The 12118-nt window shown below is 50.0% G+C and overlaps 2 protein-coding genes across 22 annotated transcripts in view; one reads left to right on the top strand and one right to left on the bottom strand.

The window, feature by feature from the left end:
• The first annotated feature begins 301 nt into the window (after positions 1 to 301).
• KLRG2 (killer cell lectin like receptor G2) lies at positions 302 to 6955 on the top strand. Of its 4 annotated transcripts, none has more exons than XR_006740785.1 (6): positions 302 to 543; positions 574 to 1168; positions 4094 to 4195; positions 4408 to 4553; positions 5724 to 6843; positions 6904 to 6955. XR_006740785.1 is itself a non-coding variant. In XM_036428325.2 (6 exons), the coding sequence occupies exons 1-6, from the start codon at positions 376 to 378 to the stop codon at positions 5842 to 5844; spliced, it is 1236 nt and encodes a 411-aa protein (XP_036284218.1). In that variant the 5' UTR covers positions 302 to 375; the 3' UTR covers positions 5845 to 6042. The 4 variants fall into 4 exon arrangements, 3 of the variants coding, with proteins under 3 accessions (XP_036284218.1, XP_045433253.1, XP_045433260.1); XM_036428325.2 differs by lacking the exon at positions 6904 to 6955 and adding an exon at positions 5164 to 5267 and having other exon boundaries at positions 5724 to 6042; XM_045577297.1 differs by having other exon boundaries at positions 5724 to 6955.
• Positions 6956 to 10716: 3761 nt separating this feature from the next.
• Positions 10717 to 12118, bottom strand: part of LOC118713617 (putative RNA-binding protein Luc7-like 2) — a 62914-nt gene continuing 61512 nt past the window's right edge. For all 18 annotated transcript variants that reach the window (XM_036428376.2, XM_036428356.2, XM_036428462.1 and 15 more), the window contains one exon: positions 10717 to 12003. In XM_036428376.2, coding sequence (XP_036284269.1) covers positions 11826 to 12003 — 178 coding nt within the window. In that variant the 3' untranslated portion in view covers positions 10717 to 11825. The remainder of the gene's footprint in view (positions 12004 to 12118) is intronic.

Raw genomic sequence — 12118 nt, 5'->3', positions numbered from 1 at the left:
TCAGACTTGACCAACCCCTCCTAGCCCAAGTTGTAACTTTCCAGATCCGCCGAAGGCTGCGGGCCGGGGTGGGAGAGGAAGTGGGTGGGACTCGGGACAAAGGAGAGGGAAGAGTCAGGCGGGGCTCTGGGTTCTCCCCTAAAGTCTGCTCGCGGACCTTTCCCCGGAAAACCTCCCGCCCAGGCCTCCCGCCCCTCTCATTCCCGGGGGCCCGTGCAAGAAGGGCTGGTGCCTGGGAGGGCGTGGCCAACCCCAGGTACAGCCAATCCCCGACGGGAGCTCGGCGGGAGGGCGGGACCACGGAGAGGCGAACCCGACACGCTACCTGGGCGCAGGTGAGCGCCGCCGGTCGTCACTCGGTGGCTTCGCGCCCGGATGGAGGGGGCCCAGGCGGCACCCAGAGGAGGCCGAGCCGGGGCCGCGATGCCCATGGAGCCCTTGGAAAACCCGGTGCAGCCGCAGGCCCCCGTAGAGGAGCGGCGCCTAGGAAGCCCCGAGAGCAGCCCGGCCGCGGCCGCGCAGGAGGCGCCCGGCCCGGACCCGGACCCGGACCCGGACCCGGACCCGGACCCCGACCCCTCGGGCGGACAGAAGCTGCCCTCGCCTCGCCCCGCGCGCCTGCGGCTGCTGCCCGCCGGCCTCGGCTACGGCGCCTTCCGCCGCCCGCTGTCCGCGGCCCCCGAGCCGCCGTCGCCGGGCCCCGCGGCGGCCGAGCAGCCCCGGGATGGCGAGGCGGCGGGGACCGAGCTGGTGCCCAGGGCGGCGCCAGAGGAGCCGGGGCCCGGCAGCTGGGCGCCCGTGGAGCTGCAGGTGGACGTGCTCGTGAAGCCCGTGGGCGCGGCCGGCGGCAGCCACGCGCCCTCGCCCGCGCCCTCGCGGCGCTTCATCACCGTCCCGGTGCCCGAGCCGCCCGCCTCCCCCCGCCACGCCGCGCCCGCGGGCCCGCTGCTGCCGCGCACCGCGTCCCTGGGCAGCGCGTGGAGCCGCGGCTCGCCGCTGGCGGCCCCCCGGGCGGAGCACGGCCTCGCCGCGGAAGAGGGAGCGGCGGCCCCGGGCGCCCCCGCGTGCCGCTGCCGCTGCCAGGAGCCGGGCAGGGAGGACGCCGCGATGCTGCAGCGCACCGAGCCGGACGGCGACCTGAAGCTGCACCGGGCCATCAGGCTCATAGGTACCCGCGCCCCGACACCCGCCCCGCCCTGGGCTCGCTCCGGAGGGACTGGGGGACCCGGGCGGCCTTCCCGATGTCCGGCCTGGCTTGGAACTAATACCATTCTGGACTACGTAATTATAATTCAGGTGGTTTTCAATGAAAGCATAAAACCACTATTCCCTCTTGCGTTCTCTGGACAACTTGTACATTCCCGCTCAGTAAGCGCAGCATCTTCGAGCCGCCCGGGGGGAGGGAGTCCAGGGGAGGGGAAGCCTCAGGGTCACGTAGCGGCGGCGGCCCCGGCGGGAGCGCAGGTCCTCGACCCCCGGCCCCGGGCCGCCCTCCCCGGCCCCGCAGGCTCAGGTTCTCTCCGCCCACCGTTTACCGAGGAGCGTCCGTCCCAGCCCCTCCGGCGCCCTCACCCCCTCCAGCCAGCCTGTGCGGGCGTGTGTGCGGCTCTGTGAGGGGCGGGCAGGGAGGCGATTGGGAGGGAATGAGAAAAATCCTGGAAAAGATGTAAGCAATCCTGGACAGGGAACCAGGAGGGAGTGGCTGATGAATTTGGACCCTGGGAAAGCTTCCTGGAGCTTGGAAAGATAAGTAGGAGAGTTTGTTTGTTTGTTTGTTTGTTTTGAGGGGAAAGGGGGTAGTTTCATCTGTATTTTCTTTTTTAAATACTTTTTATTTTATTCATTTATTTTGAGAGAGAGGAAAGGAGAAGGATAGAGATAGAAACTTCGATGAAAGAGAAACATCATTGATCAGCTGCCTCTTGCACGCTCCTCCTGGGATCGATGCTCCTCCTGGGATCGATCTGGGAAACCCAGGCCTGTGCCCTGACTGGAATCAACCAGTGACCTCCTACTTCACGGGTCAACGCTCAACCCCTGAGCCACACCAGCCAGGCTGTATTTTCTTTTCTTTTCATTTTTTTTTTTTACAAGGAGAATGTATTTGTTACTTGTGTGATTAAGAATTGCTTTTTAGCCCTGACCGGTTTGGCTCAGTGGATCGAGTGTCGGCCTGCAGACTTAAGAGTCCCAGGTTCGATTCCGGTCAAGGGCATGGACCTTGGTTGCGGGCACATTCCCAGTAGGGGATGTGCAGGAGGCAGCTGGTGGATGTTTCTCTCTCATCGATGTTTCTGGCTCTCTATCCCTCTCCCTTCCTCTCTGTAAAGAAATCAATAAAATATATTTAAAAAAAGAAAGAAAGAAAGAAAGAAAAAGAAAAAAGAATTGCTTTCTAGCCCGGCCGGTGTAAATCAGCATTTGAGCCTCAACCCAGGAAACAAGAGGTCATCGTCCATATTCCAGGTCCAGGCACATGCCTGCGTGCGGGTTCCATCCCCACCCAGGAGGGGGCGTACAGGAGGCCGCCGATGGATGATGTTTCTCTGTATCCCTCTCCCTTCCTCTCTCTCTAAAAGTCAGTAGAAACATTTGCGGGGGGCTGGGGGGGGGGGGAATTGCTTTCTAAAGGGGGTGTGTAGGACTTTTTCTTTGCCTGGAAGTTTGGGAGACCAATGGCTGGGGGGGGGGGGGGGGGGGGTGCGTTTCCTAGGTCTGCATTGCAGCCCTGAGTGTGGAAGGTGCCTGAGACTTTAGTAACTTACTGTGTTTTCTTACTGCTCTGCTTTCTGAGAGGTTGAAGCTGAATTTGCTGTTCCGTCACAATGTTTATATTTACTGAGGTGGTTGACAGGTTTATTTTCCTTTCCTTCTCCAGACTTTTTTAGTTCTGCTTTCGTTATTTTAAGACTGTCAATTTATGTATCTTTTATTCCAAGCGTTTTTAAATTGCTTATTTGGGTAACACCTTCCTGAGCTATGATTTGCATAACAGTTCACCCATTTAAAGCATACAATTCAATGGTTTTTAGTATGTGCACAGAGTTGTGTGATCAACACCAGTCAATTTTATAATGCTTTCATTGCTCGCAAAAGAAGTGCTGTCTGTATCTTCTAGCAACTAGCTAACAGCCAGCCCCCAGCCCCAGGTGGCCACTAGTCTACTTTCTGTCTTGATGGGTTTGCCTATAATATTGTACATGTCCTTTTGTGTCTGGCTTCTTTCACTTAGCATAGTGCATAGTGTTTTTAAGGTCATCCATGATGTGGCTAGGTCCTGTCCTCCCCCTTGCCCCCTCCCACCCACCTTCTCCGGAGTTCCTTTCCTCTCTGCAAGCTCATTCCAGCCATTCCCCCTGGGGCCTTGAGCTGCTGACAGCTCACACTTGCCTAGTGCTCTGCAGCCTGCAGCGTGCTCTCTGGACCCATGAGGCTTCCTTGGTGGCCTCCAGACCTGGACAGATAAAAGAGGCAGGTGTGACGTCAGTGTGAACACTGGAAAACCAAGAACTCTTGAGTCAGAACTTGAACCCAGATCTGTCAAGCTCCAAATCTAGCCTTCCTTCCTCTCTCATTTGTAATTTTATCTCCTGGTACCTTTGCCCATTCTATTAGCTGCTAGAGTGCAGGGGCCTTGCCCTGTGTTCTTGGTGAATTTATAGCCTGTGTCTAGGGCACATTAGCTGCACAGTAAGTGCTTGTTAGCCAAGTATTTGTCCTCTTTTTTAAAAAATGTTTATTGGTTTTTGAGAGCTAGGAAGGGAGAGAGCGAGAAACATCAGTTTGTTGTTCCACTTATTTATGCATCTATTGGTTGACTCCTGTCTGTACCCTGACCAGGGATTGAACTTGGCCTTAGTCTATCGGGACAACGCTCTAACCAACTGAGCCACCCTGGCCAGGGCCTGTTCTCTTTCTTGAGTAGAATCTTACTTAAGAAGTAAACATCTAGCACTTTTCTCCCAGACAGGATGTTCTAACCCAAATGAGTGGCTTATCCTGGTGTCTGGGCCGGGGGAGTGGGTGCTCCTGTGGGTGTGAAGCTGGGGTATACATCAGTGGTCCTAACCCGGTTGTCTCCCCCGCTGCCCAGGGCTGCCCATGTACATGAAGTCCCTGCGCTGGGCCCTGGTGGTCATGGCTGTGCTGCTGGCGGTGTCCACGGTCGCCGTTGTGGCCCTGGCCTCTAGAACAGGTATGGTGCCTCCTCCCAGCTGTGCTTTGGCAAGCAATTGGGGGTGAGCCCCTGCCTGGGGGGCTTTGTAACCTGCAAACACTGTACAGCTTCCGTGGTCCCTGCCAGCCCCTCGGTCACAGCGGTGACCAGGTTTTAATTTAATTTTTAAGAAGCATGCACTCGGCTCGGTACAGTTTACCCCGCGGCTCACCTGTGGCCTCTGCTTTCAGGGGCCAGGTGCCGGCCGTGTCCCCGTGGCTGGCTGTGGTCCGGGGAGCACTGCTACTACCTCTCCACTGAAGCTCAAGCCTGGGAGGCCAGCCAGGCTTTCTGCTCCGCCCACCGTGCCACCCTCCCCCTGCTGACCCACACCCAGGTAAGCAGGGAGGGAGGGTAGTGGAGGGGTGTGTGTGTCATTACACTTTCTGGGACTCTTCACATACTACAGCCCCGTGCTACACCTTCCCCTGTAGTGCTCCCCTGGAGAGCTTCATGTTTTTTAATGGTCTTAATTCTCTCACCCTGAACTGACACAACGTCACTGGTGCTCCTGCTGGCAACTGTTGCTGACCATCAGCTCCCAGGAGGCCCCTGCAGCCTGGTCCACCCCATCACTCACCCCCTTCCTAGTGAGGCTGCTTGTTCCCTGGACGTGCTGTGCAGCCGCCCCGCTCTGCTCATGCCTTTCCCCGCCTCTTCTCGGAGCCTCTTTGGTCCTCTGTCCACTCCTCGTTGCTCAGAAGGGATTGACATTCACGTCCCCTCTCCTTGAGGGCCGAGATGGGATCGCCCCCATTTCTGGGCCCCATCCTGAGTGCAGCACCTGGCAACCAGCAGGCATCCCACCCAGCTTCCTGATTCCTGGTGTTGGGCACGTTGGGTTGAGCAGAGTTGCTTCTCTGGCCTGGCGAGCTGGGAACTTACAAAAGCCCAGGTGAGACGAGCCAGCACCCAGAGAAGAGTGACCAGCGGCTTCTCTCCCTCAGGACTTCCTGGGCAGGTACCCTGTCACCAAGTACTCCTGGGTGGGGGCCCGGCGAGGCCCCCAGGGCTGGCACTGGATCGACGGGGACCCTCTGCCACCCCAGCTGTGAGTGACTTTGGGCCTGGGGTAGGGGGGAAGGGGGGCTCTGTCTCTATTGCACTAGCACGGGCTCCCCAATGTGACCAGAATAACATCACAGCAAGCGCCAAAGAGGGGCTGGAGGCCTTCCGCCCTCTGCAGACACCTCAGTCCCCCTGCTCCACCCCAGCCTGAGTGCCTGTCGGTTGACCCCATACCAATGCTCAGGGCCTGGTTTTGTTCAGTCCCTGCCACCCCAACCCTTGTCTGGACCCCCAGCAGTCACCCAAGCAGGACTGTCACCCTGTTCTACAGATAAGGAATATGCAACCCGGGTTTACTGCTTCACCCGGTGCCACAGAGTGCAGACAGGGGCATCCTCCCTCCTGCCACAGGGCTCTCCAGACCCCGGGCCTGGCCAGTGGGTATGCAGACCGGAGCGCCTGCGACACCCTGAGTGCCGTTCCTCCCCTCCTCCCCCAGGCTCCCGGAGGAAGACAAGGACCAGCTGGGTCTGAAGTGCGCAGGCCTGGAGGGAGGCAAGCTCGTGGCTTTGGACTGCGCCTCTTCAAGACCCTGGGTCTGTGCCCAGGGGACCAAGTGACTGGGATTCTGCCCGTTCCAACCCTGTGGGGGCATACAGTTGCCCCCAGGGGGGGGGGCTGTTCCCTGGACCTAGGCTCCTGCTGCTCCCTGCTCGGTGCCTGGGGGCCCTGCCTGAGCGAAGATCACTCTGGGGAAGGCTTTCTGTGGCCCATCTTCCATCTTCGCCTCCACCTGCTCAAGAGGACTTGTTCAGAGACCTTGAGATTTTTTGTTGTTGTTGCATTTGAGCCTTGGTCTCTCCCTTATGAAAATGGTCATTACCCATTCTCTCCCTTACCTGCTAATCACAATGTACCCTTCAGCCTAGGAGCGGCAAGGGTTAGTGATCACAGGTGAGTCCCACTGGAGTGGACATCAAGCCATGAAATGAGTGTTCCACTGGTTTGTGGCCAGAGGGCTTGTCAGCAGTGACATCCTTTGCTATAAATACCATTTCCAGGCGGAGGGGCACACAGCTGACAACCCGTGTCAGCGAGTGCGAAGTGGTGGCCCCCGGAGAGGAAGAGGGAGGTTGCACACTGATGGCCAAGGCTGGGCCGATGCAGAGGAGAGGACCACCGTGGTAGGCGAAGTTCCTGCAAAGCGTGGGGTCCAACAGGAGGCTGTACCAGCGTCTAATCTCTGTGCCGAGCATTCCACACAACAATTTTTGATACAAACCAACTTTCCATCCTCCTGGGAGAAGCCTGTGTCGGTCCATGTAAACCAGTAGCTTGTACAGAATGTATGGGCCATCCGGGAGCAAGAGATGGCGAGTCCTAAACAGCACACTTGACACGCAATAAGTCTTAGGAGCACCTTGGGTTCTCATTCCAACTGCAAATTAACCCCAGGGCTTGATACCATGTTCGATTTCCACTCACTTCAAAGCCCTTCTCAGCACACATCCTGCGCCTGGTGCATCAGACCGGTTCAACATCAGGAGCCCTTGCGTTCCTCCCAGGTTCGGGGCAGAGTACCAGGGCTTGGGGATCCCAGGACACAGGTGCCCGGAGTGGTGCTGAGGGCTGGGAATCTGAAAGATACTTAGCTGCACTTGGTGAAGAAGGGGAGTAAGAGAATGAGCTTATTAGGACATTACTAGTTTCTGTCCAAAGTTGGCAAACCAAGAAATCAAAAGTGTAAGCTTATTATTTAGAAATATGGAGACAAAAGTGCCAGTTCTATTCCTGATCAGGGCAAATGCCTGCATTTTGGACTCAATCCCCATTTGGGGGAGTGTAGAAGGCACCATATCAATGTTTCTATCTCCCTCTTCCTCTAAAAAAAAACAAACAAAAAACCCCAAGGTCCTTAGCATATTGCTCCACATCTTCCCTTATATATTTTGGAACAATTCCTTTTAGTTATTTCAACAACCCAGCTGAGCTCCAGTTCAAAAGCTTTGAACTTCATCGTGTAGAACTGATTTTTTAAAAACACATCCTAAATTTAGTAATAACTTAAAATCATTCATTTAAAAAAAATAACACAAAACTCATATTCATGTACTACTTTGATTAAAAAAAATTATATTTTTAAAAACTTTATTTTTTTAGAGAGGGAGGATTGAAATATTGATGAGAAACATCAATCAGCTGTCTCCTGCATACCTCTTACTGGGGATGTGCCCGTAACCTAAGTACATGGCCCTTGACTGGAATCAAACTTGGGACCTTTCAGTCCGTAGGCCAATGTTCTATCCACTGAGCCAAACTGGTTAGGGCGATGAAATTTTTTTTTTTTTAATATATTTTATTGGTTTTTTTACAGAGAAGGAGAGATGGAGAGCTAGAAACGTCGATGAGAGACAATCATAGACCAGCTGCCTCTTGCACACCCCCTACCGGGGATGTGCCCGCAACCAACGTACATGCCCCTGACCAGAATCAAACCTGGGACCTTTCAGTCCGCAGACCGACGCTCTACCGCTGAGCCAAACTGGTTTTGGCAGGGCGATGAATTTTTTAAAAAGATCCACAAGATTCTGATGTGCAGTCATCTTGAGCACTACTTGCTTCAGAAAAACAATTCTGTTGCTGCCTTTCCCTCCAGCCTGTAATAATCCATGATGGAGGCACAAGCTCACAAGTAAGTTTCCACATCACCTTCAGAGCAGGTCTTTCCCTTCCTATGAAACAATCTGGAAAAGTCACACAGCAGCTTGGTCTGCATGGAATTCCTCTGAGTAATGTTCCCAGTCTCTTTCCCATCAGGCGCTGTCAGGTGCTGTCGTTTGACATTCGCGTCTAGTAAGGCTGCCACCAGCACTGGCTCGTTCCATGGAGCTTTGGAGACCAGCCTCTGACACTGACAGGGACAGCAGCCCTGAGGAGCAGCTCTGGACAGCTAGTCTGTGGAACAGCCACCTGTGTCAAGCACATGGAACTCACCACCCCCAAGCACTGAGTTTTTGATTCAGTGGGTCAGGGCCCTCACGGGAGATTTCTACCAGCTTTCTTGGTGATTCTCAGGCAGAGGGGCCACATTTTGAGAAATGCTGTCTAAAAGAGCCCGTACCTTGCTACCAGAAAAAAAAAAAAAAGTATATATGTATATTTTTAAAGTAAACTTTGTGGTCTAATTTGCACCAAAGGAAATGCATTCCCCTCAGTACCTGTTGCATAACCATTGCCAGTCAAGATATGGAATAGCACCAATACTCTAGGTAAAGTTCTCTCATGTCCCTTTGTGGTCAACAAGCCTCCCTCCTGAATCTTTAGACCCAAGCAAATCTACCTTTGGTCTCTACAGCTTGTTCCAGGATTTCATGTAAAGAATCGTACAGTACATATTGCTTGGTATCTGCTGTTTCAGCTGAGTATAAGGTTTTCAAGACTTATACATGTTGCTGCACTTATCAGTAGGTCTTTGTTTTGAAGGAAGGTATCAGAATTTATTCATCTCCTCTCTACTTGGTGATATCAGTTACCTCCGGTTTGAGGCTATGAATACAGCTATGTACATTGGAATACAAGCCTTTGTGTGGACATACATTTTCATTTCTCTTCAGTACCTATGGTAAGATTACCTGGTGTTGTATGGGAAGGAGATGTTTAATTTATAATAAACTGCCAAACTGTTTTCCAAAGCAGCTGTGCCATTTTACAGTCCACCAGAACACAAGGGTTCAGTTGCTCCACATCCTTGTCAACACTTGGTGATTCTGGTGGGTGTGTAGTGGAATCTCAATGTGGTTTTCATTTGCATTTTCCTGATGACTGAGAATATTGAGCTTTTTTCATGAACTCATTGGCCATTCGGATATTTCTTTTGTGATTCTTATACCAACAGTCCAGAGACCATATTTAGAGAAATCCTACCTAAAACATCCATGCCCACAGGGCAATATTTTAAGTGATTGTTTAAATAAAAAATCTAAAATATCTCCCAACTTTGTGAAATACGGTGTTTCAACACACAGAATTTAAAGAGTGCCATGAACACCCATATGCTCTCTACCTAGCTCTAACAATTAACATTTTGCCATTTACCCTATTTATGTATATATAAAATTGAACCATTTGAAACCATTTGTTACAGACATCAACACACGTCACCCATAAATACTTTACCTTGCATTTTCTCAAAATAAGGATATTCTATGTAACTGCAATTCCACCATTAACTTAAATTTGGGATGTGAGAAAATGGTTGCCTGAGGCATCTGAGGAAAGTCGTTTTCATCTGGTTATAAGGCTCAGTATGGGGCTGTCACATGGACCTCGACAATGGAGCCAAGGACCCCTTCACTGTTCAAGCCCATTGGAGTTGGATCTTCTGTGATAGGCAGCCAATAGTATCCAGATACAGGAGTGTAGCACTGCAGTTGGGACTTTGACTTCTATATGGCTTCATCTCTTTGATGGATCCTTGACGGAGAGCCCAGTTCTGTGAGTTTGAATACCTTGCTTTCAGCCAAAACCCTACTATGCTGGCCATTAGTTTGGTCTGATCCCAGATGTGCTTGTAGACCCAGAACCTTCGACATCTTGGTTTCTGCTGGTACCTGGGAAAAATGCATGAAGGCTCCGCTCACCTGTGGTCCCAGCATCATTCTGCTGCTGGACACCTACCCAGTCCCCCAATCGACCTCTGTCATCAAAACCGTTGCCCTTCCCAGCATTTCCCAACTTCCCTGAAGCTGGGATTGCTTTTCTAATGAGAGCAGGCAATACGAAGAAAAATGAAAACTTTGTATTGCCTTATTTATACCCTGGAAAAATCTATCAAGTCAGGTTATAATAAAATCAGGATATAAACACCTTTTGTTACTTCAGATAAAAAAATTTTTTTTTTAAATATTTTTTTTTTATCGTAGTACATAAATATGAGTTGTATATATTTTTTTTAAATGAATGATTTTTAGTACTACTAAATTTAGGATGTGTTTTTAAAAAATCAGTTCTACACGATGAAGTTCAAAGCTTTTGAACTGGAGCTCAGCTGGGTTGGTGAAATAACTAAAAGAAGTTGTTCCAAAATATATAAGGGAAGATGTGGAGCAATATGCTAAGGACTTTGGGGGTTTGTTTTTGTTTTGTTTTTTTAGAGGAAGAGGGAGATAGAAACATTGATCAGTTACAGCATATGATGTGGACTGAGGTTCTGAAGAGTCAGCTGTCAGCCAGCAACCTTGAGAGATGTGACGATGGTCTCAGATTTACACTCTAAATTCAATGAGGCCTGCATTCCTCACAATTAGGGGAACAAATTAAAAAGTGTTTGAAAGGTGATCTTAGGTAATTATATTCACAGAAACTAATTCCATTATTTAATGTATTTCTGTTCCTCAGACTTTCTAGAATCACAAGGGATACCTGTTTAAATCATAGCTTTAAATCACAGTTTAAATCACAGCTTTTCAATGCAGAAATAACTACTCATTACGTTAGTTATACCATGTTTTTATTTCAGTTTGCTGAATGAGAAGAAATACAAACAAAAACAAATAAAAACTCCAATTTCTTCTGCAGGTCCAGTCTGTCTTGATAGCATTTGTTACAGACAGCCCTGAAACAGCTGGAATATAGTCGGCAAGGACCCAGGTGGAACAGTTCATCTTGAATCTTCGCAAGTGTAATTTGATTTCCTCTGGTGCCTTGCACAGTAAGGCACTATTAATGATAGAACAGAAGAAATACCCACAGCGTAGTAGTTTCTAGTGACAATTTACTAAGACAAGTTACAGTTTAATGATGATGGTGTTGATTGTTTCTTTCATTTTACTATTATTGGTTACAATAAGGGTGTAGCCTTTATAGTCCACACATACAAAATAAAACAAGAAGTGCTTATGAAAAAGTCCCTGCCCCCTCCCCCTTTTCAAAACACCCCAAATGTAGCAATTCAATACAACAGAAAAATCAAGACTTGTTTGATTTCAAATTGTCAATAAAAAAAGCAAAGTATGTAATGCAACAGCTGTTCAACTTTCAACTCTAAAACAAACAAAACTCCCAATATTTAAATTTCTCCAGCCCACATTCCAGTATAAATGCTCTGAGCTATAATCAGCTAGTAATTAATGGGAACAGAAACTTAGAAGTCATATTGCTTCCCTAACCCCCTTTCTCTTATAATTAGAGGGTCGGAGATATTAGGGGGATACAAAAGTCAGAGGAAGAAGAATTAAAAAGGAAAATTCCAAAAGCTGCAGTTTGTACTAGAAAGGAAGACAGCATTTTACAAATGCTCAAAAAATCCCAAGGCAAGTTACAGAATTATTCACTATCACTCCTACTTGAAAGAATAAAGACCTCTGCGTCTTTTATAAAACTGTATTTTCAGAACTGTATTACAGGTTCACCAGAAACTCTAGATGTAGTTTAGGCTACATCAGGAAAGCAAGTTCAGTTCAGATCAAGTTAGATAATGTATATCTAGCCTAGCTGGACTGGTGTCTGGAACTGCTCCCTGTGCCCGCCAAACAGCTGTAAACTAAACAATAGTATGTAACTCCATAGGAAGCTTAAGGATTGAGGATATGTACACAGCTAATTATATCTCCCCTGCTTCGCGCTCTTCAGAGCTCCTCCTGTCTTCTGATCTGCCATTAGCGCTCTCATAGGACCGCTTCTTATCTTTTCGATCTCTGTCACGAGGTGATCTGTCTCTTGAATTCCTGTCTCTGTCACGTGATGCTAAGTCTTGGTCTCTGAATCTTTCTTTTGAGGATCTGAAAAATATTAATTTAAGGAGCAAAATGTGTTGGGGAACCCAAAATCCAAGAGAAAGAATCGGATAAATATTAAGGTATGACTGCTGAAGACATACAGAATATATCCAAGAAA

Source organism: Pipistrellus kuhlii, unplaced genomic scaffold (assembly GCF_014108245.1).
Source record: "Pipistrellus kuhlii isolate mPipKuh1 unplaced genomic scaffold, mPipKuh1.p scaffold_m20_p_10, whole genome shotgun sequence".
In the NCBI taxonomy this organism is placed as follows: Eukaryota; Metazoa; Chordata; class Mammalia; order Chiroptera; family Vespertilionidae; genus Pipistrellus; species Pipistrellus kuhlii.
The sequence above is the reverse complement of the archived record's forward strand: the minus strand, read 5'-3'. Positions and strand labels throughout refer to the sequence as shown.